At 38.7% G+C, this 25,905-nt stretch overlaps 1 protein-coding gene across 1 annotated transcript; it reads right to left on the minus strand.

Annotated features, from left to right (window-relative positions):
* Positions 1-2,066: 2,066 nt before the first annotated feature.
* Positions 2,067-23,712, minus strand: ICOS (inducible T cell costimulator). The gene is made up of 5 exons (XM_010971812.3): positions 23,593-23,712; positions 8,157-8,495; positions 7,382-7,488; positions 6,103-6,187; positions 2,067-4,127 (listed from the first exon to the last, which is right to left on the minus strand). The coding sequence occupies exons 1-5, from the start codon at positions 23,648-23,650 to the stop codon at positions 4,087-4,089; spliced, it is 630 nt and encodes a 209-aa protein (XP_010970114.1). The 5' UTR covers positions 23,651-23,712; the 3' UTR covers positions 2,067-4,086.
* Positions 23,713-25,905: the final 2,193 nt, after the last annotated feature.

The raw sequence follows: 25,905 nt of genomic DNA on the forward strand, positions 1-25,905 counted from the left end.
AGGAGGAACAAGCCACTTTGGGGTGTGATTCGGTAAGTCTCCTCAGAAATAGGTGGTGACTTAGAGGTTAAGCGAAAAAGGTAATCAATGGATTTTTCCAAAGGTGTAGAGGGAGCCAAGGAAATACCAGGAACAAACAAGGGAGGATGGCACACCAGGGGCCAGCAGCAGTGGGAAACCACACTTCCCCCTAGGCCTGGAGGGTGAAGCGTGTCTGAGCTGGAGCCACCCCAGAAGCTGAGGCTGAGACAAGGATTCCCGGGTAGGCAGTTTATATGAGAAGCGAAGGAAACACCAGTAAGGATGTAAGGAAGGGAGACAGGGAAGGAGCAGTAGCCAATAGAGGGGATCAAACCAGTAATCACTGTAGGCAATCAGACTGAATACAACAGACAAACTGTGGGAGCCAGTATAAAACACAAGCCATAAGCTAAGCCACCCCAGGCCCAGGGAGCCACTGTCACCCCCAGCTGAAGACGGAGGAACAACCCAGCCTGGGGTGTAAGAGCCCAAACAGGGTGAAAAAGGCCTCCATGGGGTGGGAGGGAGGGCCCAGCATGGGGAGTCCAAGCCCCGAAAGAAAGAGGAAGCTACCCTGTGGGGGGGGGGGGGGTGCGACTAAGGTGGAAGATTGGTTTCATACTGGGGGATTGATCAAATAAGGAAACATACTAAGGATAATAAGAGTCAGATTTTCACTGTCATAATAGAAACAAGTAACAGAGAAGAGTAAATCTAGAAAGAACTCTATAGTGTTGTATTAGAATTAAAAACATAGGTGAGAACTCATCAATTTCTACAATACAGACATGGGCCCAGAAATCAATATAGACGGAAGTGTATCTACGTATGTATATATGTATATATGTGTGTGTATATACACACATTTACATCTGTACTTTATGTATACATGTACATTTGTATACACACACATACACATTTACATCTATATTTGAGCGTCCATGGATGTGTGTCCCAGTTCTGTCCACTGAGTGTCCCAGAGCAGGGGAGTCCCAAGAGTAATGAGCATTTACTGATGTCTAAATCTTGGTTTCTAAAAACCATTGCCCACGCAGAGAAATAAGAGCTCCCTGGAGAAACAACTGATTCCAGCACTGGGACGGAGAAAACGTGAGCTGAGCCTGGAATGTCTTGTTCTGCCAGAAAGCAAGGAAGTGCTGAAAGAATGATGGGTACATGGTCAAGGACACCAGAGCCGGTTTGAATAGGTTCCCACTGTTCAAGGATGGGACAACTTATGCATCAAAATAATATAAAGATAGTAACAAATGTTTACCCATTGAATAGAATAGGAAATCATACATATATAAATGAACAAATGAATAAATTGAGACTTTGATAAATTACAGATGACTCATAAGATTTCAAAGTATCTCCCCATGAATGATTTGTTAACTTTAAGGGGAAAAGAGTTACTTTACAGAGGAGAAGCTTGACAGACACCACCTTAGTCAAGTGATCAAAATGAACGTTATCAGCAATCTAAGAAATCAAGATTTTTGAGGCAATAATAGGATGCAATTAAAAGAACATAGCATCGCTTCTGTGTTATTTTTGCTAAAGATTGCTAACTTAAGTTTAATTACGAAGAAACATCAGACCCACCCAAACTGAGGGACATTCTACAAAATAACTGTAATCTTCAAAAGAGCCAAGGCCATTAAAGTTAGGCTGAGAAACTGTCCAGACTGAAGTTCACAACAGAGATGTGACAGCTAAAGGCAGAGGGAGATTCTGAACAGAATCTTTTGCAGAAAATACATTAGAAGGACACCTGGACAAACTTGAATGCAGTCTGAGAGTTGGGTGGCAGCAATGTATCCATGTTAATTTTCTGATATTGTAATTGTATTGTTTCTGTGGAGGAGAGTGTATATAGGAGTGTATAAACATACATATATTTGCTACTTAGAGGTGATAGGGTATGAGGTCAGAAACTTAGGAGAACAGTCCTTTTGCTGGACTTCCAACTACTCTACAATTGTGGTTGTTTCAAAAAAGAATTTTTTTTAATGAAAATGAAAAGAGCAACTGGTCCAAGTAGTGTTGGGATCTTTGAGAACAAGGTCAAAGCTGCAAGGGCTGGCCACAGGAATCGTTACCCTCCCCCAGGAAAGCACTGAGATATTTTCCACAGCTGAATATCAGATGTTTATTCTTTAGCTTCCTACTACTGCTAAAATCTATTTCATAATTAGCTCTTCTAAAAACCAATTTTTATTTCACAGAAATTGTAGCCTTTAGTCATTCACTTTGAAATGTCCAGTGCTAAGGATGAGGCTGCCCTTCCGGGCACAGCCTGGACAACCAGGCGAGGCGGGCCACACGAAGGCTGTCCTCCCCACTTGCCACCCCACACAGAAAGCTGCAGACAACTCGGGGATCACCTCTGCAAAGCCAGCCAGGTTGTCCGAGTCAGCTGAAAGCCAAGAACACTGTACTTGATTCAAATTACCAATTCAGTATTGTACTGTACACATCCAGCATTACACATGCTTAAAACAATATAAGTATGCATAATGAATGACACATCAGGTCTCACTTTTAAAGTAAACTAGAAGCAGGCAACTACAAATTTTAAAACCACTGAATAATCCCATTTTACCTAAATTGAAAACGTTGTCACATACACATTGGCTGTTTCAAAAACCTTGGTCATGCAAACAGGACATAGAGAAAATATTTCAGCTAAGAATAATCACATGTTACATGTACTTAAGAATCTTTCCAACTGAATCAAATTCAAAGGAAGACTGTCTTGAGGGGGCCAGGGCCAGTCTCCAGGCTGAATGGTTTCTAGGAGAGGGAATCATGCAGATGTTTCCTGACACATCTGGGCTTCTTCACAAATCCTGAAGGTACAAATGCAGGCAGACCCACTCTGATCCCCAGGGTGACTTCAAACTCTGGGGGCAAGAGCACCTGGTTGTCCTGGCTCAGCAGAGTCTCTCAACTCTGGGAATCCCAACCTGTCAAGCCCAGAGGCAGCAGCACGGCCGTGGTTTGGCAGCGACCTCCAAGAACTGCAGCCTTCGTGCTGAACCGATCACGGGCTCTACCCCCCAGGACAGTGCTTGACAACGATAGATGGGTTTCTTTGTTTGCAATTTTAACATGAGCTACAAAAACAGCCTAACTTGTGATTAATAGCACCATGAAAACATAGAGAATGGTAGAAACCAGTATCATAAAATGAAGTCACTTTTGATTCTAGACAATGCTTCCTACCCCTAATGTCAACGAGTCAGCAAAGTAAACCATTTTAACTGAATTTGGGGAAATAAGATGTCATTCTGGAGTAAATATGCTTGTTTATGGAAAATGTAGGCAAGTTATATTCATCAGGCTGCAGCAATATATATAATTGAGCAGCAGAAGGAAAAAAATGTAGATGCAGCTCCATACTCAGAGTGTCTGTCAAATAGTTACGTGGAAGTATTTTTAAAAGGAAAATTGAGGGCAGAAGAAGGCTTCTAAACTCTGGGTGCAGTGATCAACTGGGGTTCAGAAACTGGGAGAAGAGAGCTGTGTACGAAGGTACTAGTATGCTATAGTTACGCGTCCACACCTTAAAATAAAATAACTACAGATTTGAAACATCTCCCTCCAGTGTCTGAGTGGAAAAGAAATGCTCATCCCTATGGGAAGAAGAGGTAGTCTGTTAGTGAAATGCAGACAGATTCTGGCCTTCGCCTGCCCATTTGCTTTGCAGATTCAATACCCTTGGCATCTTTGAAACATTTTTGTAGATGTGTTTGTTTTACTGGCTGGTGCATTGCTAGAAGCAGATGTGAAGACAGGGATTCCATCCCAGTGAGGTCTGTTTGTTGAGCACACATGAGCGGGGCTTTCTATAAAGCTAGTCGCGAGAGGGTATTTGTTTTGAGAGAACCCAACAGTACTGAGGCAGTCTGTTAAAATCCCTGCGGACTGATATAGTCACTGATCCAGATTGAACAAAACACCAACAGGAGACCATATGTAGTCAAATCAAGTCAGACTGTCTGTGGTCCAGGACGTGAGGGAATCTTGCACTTCAAGTTGGAGGGAACTGGCCGATGCGGTTCATGCCTGGGTGCCAGAGAGTTCTATATTACGGGTCACATCTGTAACAAAAATTTAACATAAATTCTTAAAAGGCTCTCCATGTGCCAATCCCCTTCAATAAGCTTTCCCTTTTCCTCTGCCTCTTGTAAACACACACGCATATACATACACGCAGACATGTACCTCATCCAAATTCTTTATTCTTCAAGACTGAGCACCAGCTCCACATTTTCTGTGGCGTTTTACCCGTCCCACTCCTGACTCCTATAGCAGGCTTTATCTGCACTCTACATTTTGCAATTAATTGAGTATTTTTGACACTATTATGTGACTCCACCCTCCACGCAAACATCTTACCTCTCCCAATGGCGTTACAAACTGAAAACAAGGACTGTCTTAGATCTTCCCTCCCTCTCTACCCAATACACATTACTCAGCACAGTGCTGTTCACACAACAAATACTTGACAGAGGTGCTGAGACATGCTCTGCCTGGTACCTGTAGTGCTTTCAGAATACAGGAGAAAGATGCTGCCTACCCTCAAGAAGCTTTCATTCTGGCCATTTGCAGTTCCTGTTGGTTTACGTGTAATTGCAAGATAGACGCTAGGCTTGGTGGGTGGACTGTGAAACTGCCAACCTCTGATTCCAGCAGCAGTTCGGGTGGACATTTCTGCCTACGCTGGCAGTTCTAGCACAACAGTCCCACCATGCATTTCTCTGCTTTTCTGCCTCAGGGCTTGCTCTGAAGGCTTGAGAGCAGGCTCATTGTCTGCACAGAGCACAGCTCAGAAATAAAGATTCATGCACCCTGCAGGCATGGGAGCCAGTGGATAAATGCCCCACTTGCCAGCCTACAGAAGAACAATTCTGGGAGATGTCTGTACACTTCTCAGGGGTCCTGTGGCCTCTGGCTGAGATCTGAGTAATGCAACCTGCATTTGGTTTTTCCTTCTTGCCTGTCTCACTCTCCCTGCTCCCCCACCCCTTCTTCCTGGGGGCACCTTCCAAATAAACTACTTGCACCCAAGTCTCTGTCTCGTGGTCTGCTTTCAGGGACCCGAAGTAAGACAGACACCTTATTATGAGCACAGACATTGAAAGAATGAAAGATTCTTTTCTTTCAATAGCAAAGTAATGAAACACAAGCTCTTTCAAGTGTCAAAGCTATGATATCAACAATCGCGGGAACCAAAGAATCACCGAACACCCTGGGCATCAATTTCTTTCATCTTAAAAATGAGGAGATGGACAAAAGGAACACTCATCTCCTTTCCATGCTGTAATTCCATGACTACAGATGCTGTGTGCAGCCCTTGTATACAAGTCCTTCGCCACGGAGTGGTGGCAAAAATGCAGTGGCTTCTTTCTCGTGACAAGCCTCCCATTAGTGCAACCTTAGAAGCGTAAGATTTATTAAAAATGGATACTCTGACTCCCTGGGGTGCTCCTTAGCTTGAGAACACTCAAGTTGACAACACTCACACTGAAAGGAAAAGGTCAAAGTCCCACTTAATTAACCTTCCATGGCCATCCAATTTCTCATGCACATTCTTTACATCGAAATAACATCTTCACCGATTTCTCCTTCTTCCCCTTGGGAACACCTGCCTAGATCTTTCTTCCAAATCTCAATTGAAAATCTCCCTATCTCTGTATCTCCCACAGTGCCTCACTCAGTAATACACTTAACTGATACTCAATAAATCTCATCGTATGACTTAATGAACTTTTTAACAGGGAAGACTTGGAATCTCCCCATTTTTATAATATCAGTGAGAAAATCGCCTTGCTACAATAGTGGTTTGTGAACTTCTGGGCTATTTTTAATAGTGGTTTACAAACTTATTGTTTATTTTCAATGAACTGGAGAAAGTAAACTTGCATCTAAAATTAAAATTTGTTTTTGTTTTTTTTTTTACAGAAAAAGGTAAAATTCACTCTTAGAGACATTTTCTCTTCCTTTAAAAATTAAAATTTTAGACGTCATGTAAAGAATGCTCTTCCCTTCCCAAACCCCCACAAGTTGCTGTACCTGCGAGTCTAGGCTTCTTCGCGGTGTTCACTGCAGCCATGAACATGTACTCACTGTTAGGGTCGTGCACGCTGGAGCGGTACTTCTGCAGGAAAAGTCAGAAACATCGTTTGTCCTCTGCCCTTCCCCATCTCCGTCCCTGTGCTCTGTGTGTGTGTGTGTGTGTGTGTGTGTGCTTGTGACTGCTGTCTACTCTTTGTTGAAGCGGTATCTGACAAAGTGTTATAACGTGACTTAGCCTCCTAACTTTTGGCTAAGTAGGAGAACAATATGAAAATGGCTTTAAATAAAAAGACTCTGCTGAACAAGAGTCTTTTCTCATTTATGCCTTTACTGTTCTTTCCCTAGTAAATGTAGACCATGGGGCCTCATCTCACTCTCCTCCTTCTTTATCTCACTTTTCAAACTCCCTTCCAGCACAGCTGTGCATACTGGCCGATGATCACACTGGGGATGTACCTGAGGATGCTAACAACCTTGCCTAATACAGAGAATGGTGTAAGTTCTTTGACTGAGAATCTGCGTTGGGAAAGACTAAAAGAATATCCCCCAGCACAGAGAGATTTTTGTTGTTATTATTGTTATTGTTTTATCTTTCTGCACAGCTTTTCAGTGGTTTTCTGTAAAAGCGAGGAGTCCTAGTAACTTACCAATTAAAGAAGCTGGCAAGGTGGGGGAGGGCATAGCTCAGTGGTAGAGTGCATGCTTAGCATGCATGAGGTCCTGGGTTCAATCCCCAGTACCTCCATTCAAGATAAATTAATTAATTAACTTAAAAATTAAAAAATAAAAGAAGCTAGCAAGTTCCTTCTCAACTACTGATGGCTCCTTATAAGACTTCCTCACTGATTGGTTTTTAATTAACTAGTTGAGGAGAACTTATAAGTAATACCTTCATCTGCCCTGACTCTGGAAACTTAGAATCAAATTTGTAGTCCACATGGAATAATTTTTAAAAGTCAGAAGCATCTATTTTTACATTGTAATCTTCCTCCTGCCTTTTTGTCTTTCCATGACCCCAATTTCCTCATCTTTTTTGAATGATAATAATAACATCTCTCTCTGTAAGCCACTGAATTCTTTTTGGAATGAAGCAGCTATGAAGTAAATAAGTTTCTGTTCCAAGTTGGTAGTTTAATTCAGAGGCAGATCTTGAGGACAAGAAAGCGTCTACCTGTTGATCAAATTACTCTGGCGGGAACAATACGTACTTTGATGAGTAAGTAACTGCTGATATTCCTCAGTACAGCGGGGGCAAGAGAAGATCAAGGTTGCTCACCTTTTTTGTAAGCCAACATGTAAGGACGAATCCAAAAATGTAGACTACAACAAAAGCTGCACATCCTATGGGTAACCAGAACTTCAGCTGGCAACAAAGCTGTGATTCTAAGTAGGAGAAAAGATATGGGTAAGGAAAACTTCAGAATTAAATCTCTTCTGTCAGTGCTGAATCACAAGTTCATTTAAAAGAGCTATTGAATCAAGTGAAGCTTGTCTTCATTACAATCATGAAATCCAGTAAATCGTAAATAAAAAACATCACCTCAGTATGATAGCAAGGATCCAAAAACTAAAACCTAAAAGACTCTGTGCACATATGTGTTTACAAATGTGATTAATGGAAAAGACTTTGCAGTCTATATTTTTGCAAAACAGTAACTAGGAAAAATAATGTTATAAAACTATTGTTTTCAATCATTTCACTTAATTCCACAAATCCGCAAACCAAAACCTTAAATTGTGAGTGAATAGAGGGATAGCCATTAAGCCTTGGGTTTAGATATTTGTCCTAAATTTTTCCTGAATTCTAATAGTATATGTGTTTTAAAGACAACATGACATATTTCTAATGATTAAATTGCATATTACTGATTAATATTAATTATTTTTATTATTAATAAATACCTTTGCATATTTCATCATAAATTATTGCCATCAATTGTACCAAAATGAACTCTGGTGCAAAAGATACTTATTTTTTTGTTTTCCCTAATGAGAAAAACAGTTAAAATGCATGTGTACTCATAAGTTCAGAAGATGAAAAAAAGTCTTACCGTAAATATTCAAATATTCTCTGCTTAGAATATCTATATGAAAAGGAGGAGGATCAAAAATTGATAGTTTGCAGATGTAATAGCTGGCATGAGAACTATCCAAGTTATACAGGAAAAAAGAGACACTGTTATTGGATAATTCAAATTGACAGAAGTTCGGATTCTTAATGGAGACCGTGTTTCCGCTTTCCTGTGTCTTACTGAGCTCACAGAGCGTGTTCTTCCCTTTCAGCAACTGCATTTTAAATTGTCGGACAATATCAGGGTATTTGCATAAAATCTGTACACCTCCATTGTGAAATATAAACATCTCAGACTTGGCAGAATCATTGAATTCTCCTGGATAAAAAAATAAAAAGAAAACAAAGCAAAAGTGACGTTTTATGATTTCTTGCCTTAATAATTATATTTGAACACAAAAATAATCTCTTCTCTTCCTAAAGTCACTTTTATTGCATCAAAACGAAAGGACTTCACAACCAAAAAATAGAACATGAAGGTAAAATTGTGCCTTAGGAAAAAAACCTAAGCAGAGACTTGTTTGTATATATGAATATATAATATGCAATATATTAAATAATGTATTTGCATAGGATGTACCAAACAGAAATGATTCTTACCCTTTGGCAGATTTCATATTGGAGACAGATGATAAGCAAGTAAATATACAGTAATACACCATAATTCATGCCAGGAATGTAGTACAATTCAAATAAAGGTGGTTGGGCTGTAATTTTGATTATAGAATCAGATAATGTCACTTTGAGAAAGAGACTGAAAATTGGAACTGAAGAAGGATTAGCACCTTAGTCAAATAATGAGAGAGCTGGGGAAAGACGTGTAGTTGAGGGGGAAAAAAAACTTTTTAAAGCACAAAATAGCTTTAAAAATGAATAATGATATATAAATATATATTTACAATACTCCTTCCTGCTAGAGAGCAGAAGAACAGATAAATCATTTTCAAATGATAGAAACGTGTCTTCTCTGAACCTCCTTCATTGAGAACTGAATCAAAGTCTGATGATAAAAGTCCTAGCCCCAGACTTTTGTTTCTTTTTTCATTTTTTTAAAATAAATTTTAAGCTTATAGGAAGCCAAGGTTGTTTTGGGGAGCTACAAAGAGATCACAGAAGGAAGAAACTGAAATAGTCTTGGCCTGGTTGCAGATTCCAAGTTACTCAATTATAAGTTCAAACTATTCTTTGCCTTCCTTTTTTCTTTCTATTACTTCTTTTCTTTTTTTAATGTGACAAAGTTTCATGCTGAAATTGGGAAAAAATATTATTAGTTTAAAGTTTGAAATCCCTGTTTTTATTCTTGAGAAAACTATGTAACAAACTCAAGGAATTTTTAAGGGAAAAAAATTACCTAGTCCTTCCATTCTAGTGAAATAGAAATACTATCTGTGCCTTTTTGCTCTTTATCTTCCAGATCATTATTTTATACGGGAAACATGTTACTTTGTGTTCTCTGATTGTCATTTAATGTTATATCATAAACATTCCATTTTTTACATAGTCATCATAATTATCTTTTTAAATAACTATATAAAAGGCCATAATGTTACTCTATCATAATTTGTTAAAGCATCCCACTAATGTTGACTGTTGGGGTTATTTTCAGCATTTTGACTTTTATGTAAAAATTTGACATGTGGTCATAATGTCTAAAAACATTATAACACTATGCACTGCAATGTTGCTTTCAGAAAGAACTGTCCCACTTTACCACAGGGCTAGCATTCTACAGGAGGATTCAAGTGCCACAACCCTGCTTCCACTAGTGCATTATTTTATTTAAGATTCTCCACAAAAGATTGCTTCTTTTTCTTAATATCTCTAGGCTTTAATTCATGTCTCTCATATTGCTAGGGAATAGATTTTCAAATTGGAGATTTGATTGTGAAAATGCTCACAAGTGTTCTAGATTTCAGATATGGCAGTCTAGATTATTTAAACCAATTCCCATGCCAAAACAACTAAAAATGCTGAATGAAATGTCTAAAAATATTAATTTAAAGGATTATAAAGAGCTGAAAAAAAAGGGAAGAGAGATTACTAGGTAAATTTGAAGAACCAGAATCTAGAGAGATAAATAGCTTAGAAGTTGCTCTTACTCTGAGAGCATGTGCTGTTCTCCCAGATTCAAACTTTTGTCTCAGTTCTCAGAGTCTGCAAGTGAGAAATCTATTAAAAAAAAAAAAAAAAACAACTCTCCTCCATAATCTGAGATCCCAAAGGGTTACATCCTTAAAATACAGGTAAACCAGCCTTCATGCAGACTATAGTCCACCTTGAAAGCACTTCAATGGTCAAGAAAATCTCAATAATTAAACTTTGTTTTAGGTGATTTTAGGTTATTATCACCTCTAAACTTTTGAAAGTGAGAATGTAAACTATTCCAGGAAGAAGAGATTTACATCATAGGCCTTAAATCATATCTACAAATAATACCTAATTATAATGACAAACACACCATAAAAAATAATCAGACACCAAGAAAACAAGACAACAGAAACACAGACTACAAAAACAAATACACAGTCATATACTTAAATTTTCAGGTCCCTAAGATAAGACAACTGAGCTTTCTATGTTTAAGGAAATAAAAGACAAACTTGTAATAATATCTATCGAGAACAGGAAACTAACAAAAAAAAGTCAACTGGTTTGAAAAAGAACCAACTAGAACTGGCAAAAAGCACACCAACTGAGATTAGAAACTCAATGGAGAGGTTAATAGCATATTAGATAAGGAGACAGTTGATGAACTGAAAAATTAGGTTAGACAAATCATTCAGAATGCAAATTATAATTCACAGATTCAAGAATCCCAACAAATCACAAGCAGATTTGTTAAAAAAAATGCACATCTAGACATATCATAATGAAAATCTTAAACGCAGCCAGAGAAAAGAGACTGATTACCTTTAAAGAAGCAACTGTTAGACTGACAGGTGGTTTCTCAATATCAACAATAAAAGCCATGATACAGTGGAATTACGTCTTTCATCTTCAGTGTGCTAAAAGAAAGTGTCAACCTAAAACATTTTGTCTAGGAAGATAGAGAAGGTATACGTAACCTGAAACGTTAATAAATGAGGTATGTATATTGTGAGTTCTTGCATAATGACTAAACAAATACAAACATAACAGGCAACCTAAATGAATATCTCAAAATTCAGTATGCTGCCTCTGTATAAAGAGGAGGTGGAGTTGGAATCAGAAAGGAAAACTCCGAGCGGAGAGGCTTCTGTGTGCTGACAGGGTTTTACTTCTTGACCTGCGGTGACTGTAGGAATAAGGTAATATGCTTTGTAATTACTCATTACATCACACATTTATGTTTGCTCACTTTTCTGAATAGATGTTTTGTTCTAGAATAAAATAGTTTTCAAAGTATACAGAAGAAAAATAATGCTTTTTTTATTTTAAAGACAGAGGGAACAATAAAAGCAAAATGCATAGGGAAAAAACTGATCGAATGAGAATGGGTCTAATCTACCTTGGATTAAAATGAAAGGTGTTTTGCATGCGGACCTCTTTGTCTGGAAGTAATTCTGTTGCACTACTATTGCTTTGATGCTTATGTCTTCACTGCCTGTTGCAGAAGATAACATCAGTGGACTGGTTCACGGTTCCTTTAGAAATGCTCACAGCAAATTTCCCAAGGACTTTAGAATGGCAGCGTGTAAACCACAGAGAGATCTTGGAGCAAAAGTGGCTGCGGCCACCTCGTGTGTACACAGACACAGATGCATTGTCTTCTATTTCTGAAGATGGTTTTGTCAGCAGCTTTTCTCCTTTTGTGCCCATACTATGCTATACTATACTATAGCCCAACACAAGATGAAATATCGTGATTGGAGGTGCAGGGTGGTGGAAGTGCGATGCAGTAGTTCCCAAGGAAACCAGAGGAAAATTCTGCCTTTGCCATTAGCAAGTCTCTGTGACAAGGGTACCGATCTGGATATTAGTCTCTTCATCTATGAAATGAAGAAGTGAGACCAAGACATCTTAAAGTTCTTTTCAACACTTACTCTCTGCAGATTCAGGATGAGAACATATCCAGATGAGACCGTGAACAATCAAGAGTTATGACTTTGCTGTTGGGTCCTCCAGAGGAGAAACCATGTTTCCATAATCCTCCCTCTGTCCCAGCATCTTACTGGGCTATTCCAGGAAGTCAGGAGAAATGAAAATAAATGAGACTATCTTCTTGGCCCATAAAAGCATTTAGGTATGACTAGAAGACGACCTAAGTTTTTCTTGAGTGACAGTGCCAAGGGTGTGGCCACTGACACCAAAGAAGTAAACTGGAGAATCCAAAATGTCATTTCTATCGGGCACTCTTAATTATTCAAATTATTCTTTTTAATCTAAAAACTGCCTAGGTCATTTTTTTATTATTAAATGTGGTCATAAGAAGCCAGACTCAAGTTTAACATACTCAATGCTTAAGTTTTCCATCTGGACAAACATTTGACAATTCTTAGTCTGTTATTTGAATGTTTTCAACTAAAGAAATCAGTTATGACATTTAATCAATTGCTTTATAATTACTTTGGCCCCTGTGGGACAGATATACTCAAATACCTAATCACAAGTTCTCTTTAGCCTTTGATGACATTTGAAATACAGTATCAAAAGAAGATCATTCCTGTAACCATGACTCAAGCATTTAAAGGATAGACAATTTAAGGAATATCTGAATACCTTAGTTTCTTATAACTGCAGAAGCAGCTGGAATATTTTCTCTGCCTTCCCTGGATGTTCTTATCTCCAAGTCTAATATCCAACCAGGAGTGCTGATGTGATAGCATCAATTTTTATAGTCAGTGTCTGTTTTGACTGGGTCTCCAATCTGGTCAGTTCCCCTGCCATACCAGTAGTTGAGAATTGTGAGTGTTCCCCTCATCAGTCTCTTTCTTCTTGCTCTTTCTTCCTTTCTATCAAGCCTCAATTTTCTTCACATACTACCTTTTAATATCAAATCATCCTCCAAAATATCCTTCCTCATACACACTGTCTGTACATGTTTCAGACATCCTGTAAACACTTGCCTTCACACTTGTGTTTCCTGTAACATGATTCAACCTCTGCCCAGCATCATACACAGTCAAACCTGGCAAGCTTCGAAATGATACAGCAAGTCTCAGTTTTCCACGTACAGATAACTGATGGCCCAGACAGATTAGATTATTTGTCTGAAGTCATACAACTTCTGGAGCACATGAAAGATTTGGGGTACAATCTGAGGTTGAAGTGCCACTAGCAACAACCAAGGGAAATGTAATGGAAGCAGACAACCACAAGAAGCCAGAGAGTGGTCACTACAGACTGAGTCTTATGGGATTTGTCTACAGGAAGAAAGTCTAATTTCCTGTATTTCTGTTTTGTGTCCAATAGAACCTGTCTGGGCTTCTCTTCCATCTAAACTGCAGTTGGTCCAAACCAGCATCATCTCTCTCTGGGACTGCAGGAGCAGTCCTAATTTTCTGCTCTCACTCATGCCATTGGACCATCCACAACCCTCAAGGAAGCCAGAATAATCTTCTTTCATCCATAATCAGATGGTGTAATCGTCCTGCTTATAAAACATCCATCTCATCTCAGAATAAAAATCTAATTCCTGATCCTTGTTTCCATGACCTGCATGATCTACCCAAGCTTGCTAACATCATTTAGACCAGTCACTCACAGCACTGCAGTCACATTGCTCTCCTTTCTATTCCTCAAAGCAAGAAGCTGGTCCCCAGGACTCTGACTTTGTTGTTTCTTTGCCTGGAATGTTATCTCTGATTTTCACATGGCTGCTTCTTACTTCTCCAGTACCCACTGAACCACTCGGGCCAAAGTACACAGCAAGTCGTTTTCTAGCGTATTACCTGAGACAAAGTACCACCGTCTGGTTTATTTGTTTACATGTCTGTTGTCTGGCTGCCCTACTATAATGTAAACTTTAAAACCAGGGACCTTTTTATTTTATTCACTATCCTGAGTATCTACAATAGTACCTGGTGTGTTGTACATCACAATAAATATTTACTGAATGGATGAATGGATGGGCAGATGGTTGAATATGTAGATCTCAGTGATATGATAAGTCTGGGGGGATAAATCATAGACTATAGAATATAAGCACCAAAAGGGCTCTTAGGAATGATCCTGTTAAACCTTTTTATTCAAAATTTTACATCTAAATTTGTCAAACTAAACTGTGGCCAGAAAAGTGAGTATCTTGCCCAGGATTACACAGCTTACAGCTGGGACGTGATCCTAAGGTTAGCAATGGTATGTTGCCTTTCTTCTGCACACAAGTACGTGCAAATATACAATCAAGCACAAAAGACACCTCTTCAACTAATGAACATATCTGCCTGTGCTTTAAACAAGCAGGTTCTTTAACTATTCTAAGTATCCACCGGGTCCATAAAGACTTGCTTAGATGATTGAAGATTTTCTTAGCTCTTTTGTGTCTAAGGAGGGGAAGACGACAGGTTTAAATCTAGTTGATTATTTGCATCCTCCAGAGAGCAGAACCATTAAATTTGCCCAATGGATGGCCAGGACAGGTGCCCCTGGACCAATGATTGTTCTAAAATGTCCAGATGTTTTGTAACCACAGCATACTAGTGATTTGTAACAGAAACGCCATGCTATAACACTGAGCACTTAATGCATTGTTAAGAACACAAAAAGGAATGTGTTCTCTTGAATCCTGGTGCTGAGACTTAAAATCTCTATATTAAGACTTCATTTTTGTTTTTCTACCACATCTATTTACTTCTTGTTGGTATTCCTGGATTATAAGTACTCGAGAAAACAAGTACTATATCTTAATCACATTGATTACCTTGTCTAAAAGTTACAATCTTTCCAATAGAGCTTCTCCAACCTGTGAACTGCTGATAACTATGATTTTTATAACATTATTGTTGATATCAATAGACTGTTTCAAGACTAAAATCAGAATCTTCATATTAGATGATTTCTCTAGATCTTCAAAATTTTAAATGACAAAAGCATTTGTATCTCCTTTTAGGGGAGCTGTTAAAAAAATTCTCTGAAGAAAAGGGTCATTCACCTGAGAATTGTACTATGGTTCAGAAGTTTATTTGCAAATTGATTCTTTTAATATCTAAACTATTTCATTTCTTCAGTGTAAGGTTGTCTTGCTAGAACCCATCCTGCCAGGACTCTTTGTAAGCAGTTGTATGATAACCTGGTTGAAATTTTTTTTGGCAAAAGCACTCAGAAAACCCACACAGTACAAGGGGTGTGAGACAAATCAGCAATTTGACTTTATTCTCCTTAACTCAGACTTCTAACCACAAACCTCCACAAAGGTCTCAGAGTGATAGAAAGATAAGATCTCCTGAGTTTGCAATTATTGATAGTGCTTATTAAAAATAATTTCTGTAATCCAACACTGATAAGCTTTAACTTAGCACAGCACATGAATGTGCAGGAAGAGGCGACGTTCTAAAAACTGCAGTGCTTATATTAGGGTTTTGTTACATTTGATCTAAGAAACTCTGGCCTTTAAAAAATATGCTTTCTACCACTTTTTTTCACTTTTCATAAAAGCGCTGTCATTTCTTGTAAGTCTACTAGCTGAAACTTTTAGAGTCTCAATTAGTGGATTTTTATAGATGCATCATTTCTATATTTACATTATTATTCAGAGGCATCCAGAATCTAAAGTAGGGATTGAAATCATTAGCAAGGGTAGGCAAAATAAGCCTAATTTAAAGTCCTAATATTTGCAGAAAGGGAAGGCAAAAAAGTGTGAAGAGAAAAAGAAGAACCTCAAAAAAACCAAGACTATACACAGGCGTGCACACACACGCACACACAATGTGTGAATTGTTTTTATTCTCAAAGGAACTCTGCAGAGAGGGTTAAACAAACTTTGGAGCTCTAGAATGTATAATTTTTTAAAAAATGAAAGATCGATTTTCTTCTAGTAAAAACTGGTTTTATTTGTGAAAATGGAAAAATTCCAGAGGTGTTATTAAAACTTTGTAGCAATATTTACAGAGTAATTAAAATAGATTCTACACTTTACTCTAGTAACCCACAGTTTCATCTCCAGCCACACACATCCTCAGCTCCAGTCCCTTATTTCCAGTTTCCTTTCTGTATCTGTATCTGGATATCCCCTGACACATCAAGAGTAACATTTCCAGACTGAACTTAGTATTCACTCACCAAACCCAAGTCCTTTCCTTCAAGGAGTCATGAGACTGACCCTTAGACCTTCAGAATCTTCCTCATTTCTCCCTCTGTCTGGCTGTCCTGCTCCAATAGGTCTCCAAGCTTAGTTGACTGTAGGTCATGAGTGTCTCCTGAATTCAATTGCTTTTCTCCATTCCCATTGCTAGTCCAGGACCTTTTCCCTCATCTGTGGAAGCATCTTCTCGACTAGCCTTCTCAAGAACAGTCTCTCTTTCCAAATCCATCTTCTATGCTGCTTCCAAAATTGTGTTTCGAAAAAGCATTTCACTCCCCAGTTTAAAAAATCTCCATTACATTGTTGCTTATGAGATAAAGACAAAAAAACAAAAACCTAAATTTTCTTGGCATGACACAAAATCCTTTCACAACTTCCTAGATCGTATATGTTAAAGCTATACTGAACTTTGGGGCCAAACTTTTTACATTGTTACTTCTGTTCCCATAGACTAGAATATCCTATTACCCCTTTATCTGCTTAGAAATCCTCATTCATTCCTCAAGAATCTTTTTTTTTTTTTTTTTTTTTTTTTTTTTGTTGGGGGTGGTAATTAGTGGAGGTACTGGGGATTGAACCCAGGACCTCGTGCATGCTAAGCAGGCACTCTACTGCTGAGCTATGCCCTACCCCCAAGAATCAGTTTAAATTGGTCCCTAAGACCCAGACATAGACTCCTATCTCTATGCTCTCAATGAAGCTTTGTTTATACCAACATATTTATAGTGTGCATAAGCTTAGATCATCATTATTTTTGTCTGTATTCCTCATTTAACCATAAGCTTCACAAAGATAAAGACTGAATCGTGGTCACTTAAATAATCCCAGGACCGGGAGTCTATTAGAAACTCAATAATAACAGATGAATGAATGAGTAGAAGAAGAAGGAGCCTGAGCATAGTTGGTGAATGCTCTACAACGGAGTGAGGAGATGAGCGAGAAAAACAGAGGAAGAGACCCTGTCTATTGGATAATGGAGAGTATTTGTTTCCAAGTCCAAAAGCAAAGACTCAGAGTAAATGATGCCCAGTCAGTTCTCTGAAGCCCAATAGGTCTAGAGTTATATAAATATCTAAGCTTAAAATCATTGTGTGATTCCCATGCATGTAAGGGTTTAAATGTAATACATGCAATGTAACATCTGATGTTCAGGACAGCCTTTTAAATCAGGTTTTCTATTTTTATCCTTATTTTACAGATGAGGAGACTGAGGCTTGAACAAGATCCAAGGTTATAGAGGCAAAATGTGGGGGAGCCATAATTTGAACCTAGACAATCTGAGACCAGAGTCCATATTCCTAAGGAGCCCCTTAGTGCAATCATGTAATCCAATCCCTAATTTTACAGAAGCTGAAGCACAGAAGCTAAAGAGACTTGCTGAGAAAAAAAGAAGAAATAGAAGAAGAAAAGGCTTTTAATATTAAGCTAGATTTAGGTTATTTTCAGACATTTCTTTTCCTTCAAGATATATTGAGTATAAAATTGTCCCAACTACTTAAAGTAAGATTCACACTGGTGCCACATATGTATTCTATGACTGGAAAGATCATCATACACCAAAAAAATATGTAAAATCATTTATTTGATGTGAAATTACATTGTGTTTAACACACGCGTTTCCCTAGACATCCTCATTCATGAGCAGTTGTGTATTGAGCTGCCCTGCGTACTTGAACCTGCTATAAAGTCTGGATTCTTGCTCTGATGGGGTCTGAATTCTTGATGCATATTCCGTTATTTATCTGCCCATAGAAAGGTAAAAGTATGGATTTACATACACAAGAAATTTCTATCATAGTTAAATAAGTGCAAACAGGAACTACTGACAGATTTTTGCTTTAGTCTTAGTACAAAACGAACAGAACTTGACTTGTGAGTGCCGTAGAGGTTTTATTTGTTGTTGTTGTTATTGTTGTTCATGAATGGATTTTTTTAAAGTGTTGAGCCCTAGAAAACTATAAATGTTAGCTATAAAGAGTTTGATTTCTCATATTCAAAAAATTCCATTTAAATGATCCTTAATTGCTCATTGAAAGGGCCATGTCTGTGGCAACATGACTCAGACAAACAAAAGACTCTGTCAGAACTAGTGACTGACTGACTCAAAATTCTTAAGTCTATCACCTTTTGCAAAGGACAACCTGTTTTTCTCAGCTTTTCCTCAGGCAAATTAGACCCAGGCCTCAGCAGGTTATGAAGGAGACAGAAGAGTTTCATCTCCCCATTTCTGACTCTCTTTTTAAACTCACAAATCTCAGTCTGTTTTGACCAACCACACATGCCAAATTCATGAAAAAGAATTGTTTTTGACTAACAGGTTTCATGTTTGTTACATATTTTCTAAATGCTTAAGTTCCACTTTGCAAAATAAAATTCTGAATTTTCCTAGGAAAGTATTGAATGCCACATTCTTATACTTAGAATGCTCAAAACGTCCAATTTGATAGACTCCATTTATTAGAATAGCAGTAGCACAGAGATCCCATTCATGGAGTAAATGTGGCCTTTTCTTTGGGTATTGAAGGCTACAGATGATTGCTAAATATATATATTTTGAATTTGCAAATCCCAGTAAATCTTTTTATGTATAAAGCTCATATTCTTAGGAGAGGGAGACAGCATAAGCTGTGGATTTTGCTCTGTTTACAACTGTGAATACCGAGGCCAGTTTTTAAAAGCCAAACAAGTCTGTGAATATAACAGTGAGCGAAGCTCAGATGAGAATTTAGGTCCTCCCTACACCACCATATTTTGTTTCAACTGAGAAATGGGAATATGCTGCTAGTACTTTTAAAATTGTAACTCCATTTCATCTGAGGGAGTTGTTACCAGCAATGGCAAGTTATGAAAGCCAATTTCTTCACTAATGATGAACAAACAATGGTCTCAAGATCTTCCCTGAGAGTGATAGACATTTCTAGAAAGAAGGGGAAAAGACACAGGAAAAGATATGATGAAACAACTACTGAGAGAAAAATATCCTTGAAATTAAAACAAAAACAAAAAACTTAAGTCTGCAGATTGAAAAGGGTCACCCAGCACCAAGCAATGTTAATGAAAACACTCACAGAACTAGGCACATCCTAGTGGAATTCCTGAATTCCAATACTGAAATGAATAGCTTACAAGACTCTAGGGAAAAAAAAAATTTAAGTTACTTGCAAAGGAATGAGAGTCAGACTAGCATGGAACTATTCACCCGCAACCCTACAGGCCAGCAGACAGTTGATGAATACCCACAGACTATTAAAAGAAAAGACTGCTCTTTGGGCGTCCTATTCCCAGAAAAGGTATTAGTCACCCATCAGAGTGAAGGAAATAATGGAAGTCTTCTGATCATTGGATCAGAACAGGGATAAGACAAGAGCAGATGGCCGGAATGATGCTGCCATGGAAAAGAGGTGAAGTGGGTGTAAAGAAAGAATTCTTGAGCCAAGAGAGAAATACTGTCAGAGGAAACTTAGTAATGATCGACAAGTTATTTCAAAAAAACCCATGCATGGGGCAGCGGTGCACTACCAGGAAAGCATGAGAGTGGGAAGAGAACATTTAGAAGTTCTCATGTCACTGGGGGGCTGGGGAGTAAACACATCGGGCAAGGCCATTGTCATTATTTACTTTACTGCAATAATAAATAAATGAACATTCTATCAAGCTGCTCTGAACACGATAATGACTTAGTCAACTAAGAAGTGTGTAGTCAACCTTGGAAGGTTGACTACAAAGGCCCCAGGGAAGGAGGGGCGTTAAAAGAAACTTCATCATACCAACAAAAATAAGAGACTCCTACAACAAAGGAAAATAAATAGAAATAAATACAATATTGAAGGAATAAAATCAATATAGATTTAGCTTGCTGAGTGGGAATGGCCTGAATTCATCTATTGAAAGAAAAGGTGGGCAATGTGGATTTTTAAAAATTCAGTATGAACACTAGAAGGAGGTACTAGGAGGGGCTCAAAGGTTAGCACAGCTCTGCAGCTCCACGGGTCTCGCCCTGAACTCTAGGGAGGAGCAGGTGCTGGAGATGCCAAAGGGCTGTTTTGCCTGAGGTGCTGGAATTCAGGAACCACTGCTTCACTGCCTTGGTGACAAAAGCAAGGCTCAATATTTGCAAAATTGGAGTTAAAATTAAAACCATTCACTTTTCCCATCAGAATCTTGGTTAGAAGGTGCGCGCAGGAAGCCTTCCATAACCAGGCAAATTACCATAAGGGAAGAGATGGTCAGCTATTACAATACTGGGTAGCAAAGGACCAGGTGAAATTTCACACTGAGGTGGGAATGGAGGGTAGAGTAGCAAAGAGTTAGACAGTAGTGTTTCCTGCCACCCTGGTTTAACATTCTAATTCCTTCAGGTCTTGCCTTATCGTTAGCAATGACAAGCATTTTAATAATTTAACTGTACTGATGTACCTAGAATAAACCAGTCAAACCCTGTGCTTAAAAAAAAAAAAGGCTCAAAATGAGCCTAAGGGTTACCCTCGCAGCTCCTGCCTAGAGCACATCATGAGACATGCACATTTATTAAGCACCATCTGATATTGGATCATTCCCACTCCACGGCTTTCAAAGTGGTCTTTCCCAAACCAGAACTCATTAGGTCACCTGCATGGTCCCCATTGCCCAAAGGTCTAGAAAGCGGGTCTTCCAAATGTAGAGTGTCGCATTTTTCCCTCCTTTTACAATGAGGAGCCTCCTGTTTTTCCAGAATCATTAAAAGAAGATTACTTTGTTAAGTTTGACATTGAAATCAACGGAATTTTGGGAATCACCAAGACTTCGGACCTCTTAACTCACCAACCAAATAACAAAACTGATGAGAATTTCTCTCCTTTGAGATTTATGTTATATCCCCACTACTTCAACATGGTGGGAAGGAATGCCAGACATATTTGAATTCTAATCTTGATTCTGCCACTACTTACCGTGTAACCAATCCCTTAGCCTTTCCTGGTCAGAGAGTCTTCAAACATTAACTGAAAGTAAGAATATCTACCTCTTCATGGGATGAAAAAGCCTACATTGTTGGGAGGATTAAAAATATGCCAAAGGAAAGGACCTGCAAGTGCTTGGTTTACTTCAGTTTGGCTCTTTACTTTGCATTTAGAGACTTTGAAAATGGTAATTGCTGGGTAATGCAATGTGATGATGTTTTGTTAGCAGTTTGCTATCTCTGCCTAGCCATTCACGCCCCAGTTTTGCCACCTATCAAATAGGAGAACAGCTTGTCACGTGGCATGGTTTTCTGTGTGATGAGAGGGAACATTGGTTTTATTCAATCAGAATCCAAGATAAATGTCATTGCAAAAGTACAATTTATTCATCAGCTTAGTCTGACAACTAGAAATAATTCCACCTAGACTGGATCTATCCTTCCCCAGTGGTAACACCATTGCTAATTCAAATCCCCTCAGCACAGTATCACCACCATAAATGCCCAGATGGGTTTGGCACACTGGGATGTTTTTTGGCAGTACAAACAAACCCTTCAATGACTTGAACCAATGTTCTTGGGAGAAAATCCAAAATCCTTCAGGTGGAATATATGGTCTGAATGGTCTAGCCTCTGCTTTCCTTTCCAGTCTCCTCTAGCATCATCCCCTACCTCTTCTCTCTCTGTACTCAAGCACATCCACCTTCTTCCAGCTTCCTGACTGACTTCATTCCTTCCTGCCACAGTTCCTTTGCACTTAGCATTTCATAATAGGGAATGTTCTTACCAACCCTCCCACCATTCTTCCCATTTACTCCTATTTGTCCTTTAAATCTCAGCTCAAGTGCTGCTTCCACAGGAAAGGCTTGGACGAACCCAGTCCCCAACCACACCTCCACACCCACTCAGTCTACACAAGCATCTTTGTTACATCCTCTGATAGAACTGAGTTCTGTCTGTAATTGCCTTTCATTCATGGGATGATTTGATTGAAGTCTCTCTCCCCACCATTCAGTTAGCTTCGTGAGGGTAGGGACAGATCTGGTTTTGCTCATCGTTGTACACATGGCGGCTAGCACAGGACCTGCTGCATGGCATGTGCTTGGTGCTGAGTGAATGAAGGGATGAGTGAGTGAATGAATGAATGAATAATCAATTCCGAAGCTATTCATTTGTTGCTCATGCTGCTAAAGGATTTCACTAGGTTGTAGAAAAGGCATAGTTAAATAAGCCAGCAGCCCCAAACTGCCCTTGGGACTGAGACGTAGGCTCTAGTCCCTCATTCCTCTTTCCCCTTAAGGGCATTGGAGCCACCTTGAGACTCCGCAAAATCAAATATTGGACCAATATGCTTTTTTTTTTTTTAATTCTTTGGGGAGAAAAATAAAGGCTACCTACTTCTGGTAACACTGCAAAATTTATTTCTAAACAAGATTATATCTCCTAAAAGTTTTACTTTCACATTTCATTTTAATAGAAAATCCCCATTTAGTATAATTCCACTTTGCTTTTTCCCAACCTCAAGAACATGATTCAGAGATAAAGATAAAACAAAAATAATAGAAAATGTATCAAGTAAGAAGCAGCAGAAACATGTATATTAATTTAGTTGTAAGTAGCATGGTTTCAACCATTCAAATGGAGTCTAATATACGCCATCTAAGAGAAAGGACTGAGGACTTTAGAATGTTTTCCGTTTTTATTTTTGGTTTTGTTTTTTTTTTAAATGTCTACCAGGGCTAGGGAAGGTTTTTACGTCATCCACTACTCCTTGGCCTTTTGGAAGAACCCTGACATCAGTGTCAGAAAAAACTCTATGGCAGCCTGGAGTTTCTGACAGAAGACCAACCAGATATGATTAAAATCAAAATCCTTCTTTTCAAAGCCCTTTCATTTTAGTTTCTCCTTCAGGAAGAGTGTCCGGCCCCAGTGCCAGGACTATTTAATTTTCATTCTGTTGACACAAGTCATTTTGCCTTTCATCTTTCTCTGAGAACAGTAAGTCACTCTCCTGCTTTATCCACTAACAGGTAACTTCAAGCAGGTAATTTAAAATTCTAATGGTCTGACGAGACATTCTTCATCTTAAAACAGTGACATAAAGACCCATAGCCGTGGGCTTGGGCTCCTCTGCAGTTGTACTTACTCTCTAGGGAAAAAAAAAAAAAACTTTCTGTTTGATGCCTAACTTTTCTACCTTTGATTTTTCTTTACATTCGCTCGAGTTATAATTTAGTAATAAATATTCAATAGGCCACTTACCTGTAAGAACTTCAACTTGGAAGCAGAGGAGAAAGAAATACCAGAAGTCTGACTTCATGTTTGCCAGAAGCAAAGGCAGCTCTCTCCTTCAGGGCTCGAAGCTGACAGTGTGTTCATGTTCTCACTATTTTCTATTTGCTGGTAAGGAAGTGGGTTTTGTGGGGGTTGATGTAGTGTCACACTTACCATCAAGGTAAGGAGGTGTCTCTTAACTGATGTCAATGGCTCTGTTGCATTTTTGCTTATGGGGGCTAAGTTTAATCCATGGATTTCTGGTGATTTTGAAGACAGAGGAAAACTTTACCCCCATTCTATTTCCAAGAAAACAAGTGAAAGAGACAAGGCAATTCTTTTCACCCTGTTCCTCTGAATCAATAGTTATTGGTAATAACATGATCTAAAATTAACCACATGGCAAAGAGCATACATTTTGACACATTTCTGTCTTATGCTATTTGCCCCAGAAATAGAAAGCCTTTGAAATAAGACAAGAAATAAATAAAATTATTACAGAAATTGAAATGAAGCTATCTGAAGGAGGGGCAACGTAGGAATCTGAGGAAGACTATTTACATGGCGTTCATTGTAGGCTGTAATTTTCCAAGTGATGGGGTCAGTTTTAATCTAACTTAAACCCCGCTTTGCATAGCACACAAGGGTCTGTAGAAATTAGGGAATCTGTACCTCTAGCCTTGGATGAAAGCAAGGAAGTTGAAAAGACTACTCATGGTCTCTCTATCCCTGCAGGGATCTAGAGTACACAATAATAACAGTAATAGTACTATGAATAATTGTGTTTATATATTCATAAATGTTTAATGAAATAATACAGGTTAATGCAAAACAAGTATAAAAATGAATGTAAAATAATGTGTAATATATTAAATATGTATAAAATACAATATGAAAAGAGCTAGTATTATATTTATATTGTTTCACATTTATTTTAGTGAATTATTTATATATATAATATATAATGTTTTATACATGTATTAATTCATTTAATATTATTTATATATATAATATATAATGTTTTATACAAGTATTAATTCATTTAATCCTCTTAACCATCCTATGAGATGGAGATTACTAATCTCCTCATTTTACAGATGGGGAAAACTGAGGCACAGAATGGTAAAGTACCTAACCCAAGTCAGATAGTTAGTAAGTGGCAGTGCTAGAGTTTGGAAAGTCTGGCTCCAGAGTCCTCACTCTTAACCAAGTAAGTGGAACCATTCACACCAAGCCCTGCTGAGCCTCCCATCTAAAGGTCTGAATCAGCTTGCAGCATGCTGGATCCAGGCTGGATTTCTAGGGAGTAACAGGGCAGGATCAACACTCAGCCTGCAGAGCTGACATCAAGATGAGAAGCCGGACAGAATCTGTTGGGCAGGGCAACCAAGGGGTCCATTCATAATGTCCAGGCTCTGAAGCAATATCTGGGGTTGGGGTACAAAAAGCAAGGAGGGATACTGGACTGGAGCCAAGGAGTTCCAAAGGTATGGTAGGAGGCTTATCCTGCAGTGATTTCCAAGCTGCTACAGCTTCCCAGGTACCTGTTTTAGGGGTCCTGGGCCTCCAACATGGGTGTGAAAGAAGTTCTTTGAATTGTGCAACCTGAGTGGTACAGGCAGGGCCACCGAGAGCCCTGGGACCCCCTGCCCCTATTCCCTCCTCTCCTGCTGCTCTGCCCTTGGCAGCATCAAGCAGAGATGCTTCCAGACCCATAGTCACTGAATCCTAGCCCAGCATAGACAGGCAGGAGAGAGCAACTGACTTTTTCTAACCTAACTGTGGCCTAGCTCTGGAATTAAGTGTGGAGAGATTTTACTTCATTTGCTAAAAGCTGCTACAAATTCTAGAGCTCAGCTGCAGTGTCGCAGAGGAAAACAGGGAGGGAACCTAATCATGGACGTTTATTGAGTGCGTACTATGTGCTAGACACTGTCCTTCACATCAATTATCTCATCCAGTTCTCACAGCCACTCTGTGAGGTAAATCTCATCCTTATTCCCATTTCCCAGATGAGGAAACTGAGAGTGAGAGAGATTAAGTAAATAGCCTAGGATCCTACAGCCGAAAAGCAATGGAGCCAGGTCACACACAAAGAGTGAAACTCTGAGTTCTACCCTTTTTTTTTAAGTTGGAAAGAGAAGAGTATTTTAGTAAACTTTTCAGATAATGAATATTTTTTTCTGTGATACTACACCAAAACTCAATAGGTGGTAATTCCTTCATAGTTAGTTGCACTCTTAATTACCACACTACCCTCACATGCTGGTCTTCATTTATCTGGCCAGAAATGACAGGTAA

This window comes from Camelus bactrianus, chromosome 5, assembly GCF_048773025.1.
Source record: "Camelus bactrianus isolate YW-2024 breed Bactrian camel chromosome 5, ASM4877302v1, whole genome shotgun sequence".
Classification (NCBI taxonomy): Eukaryota; Metazoa; Chordata; class Mammalia; order Artiodactyla; family Camelidae; genus Camelus; species Camelus bactrianus.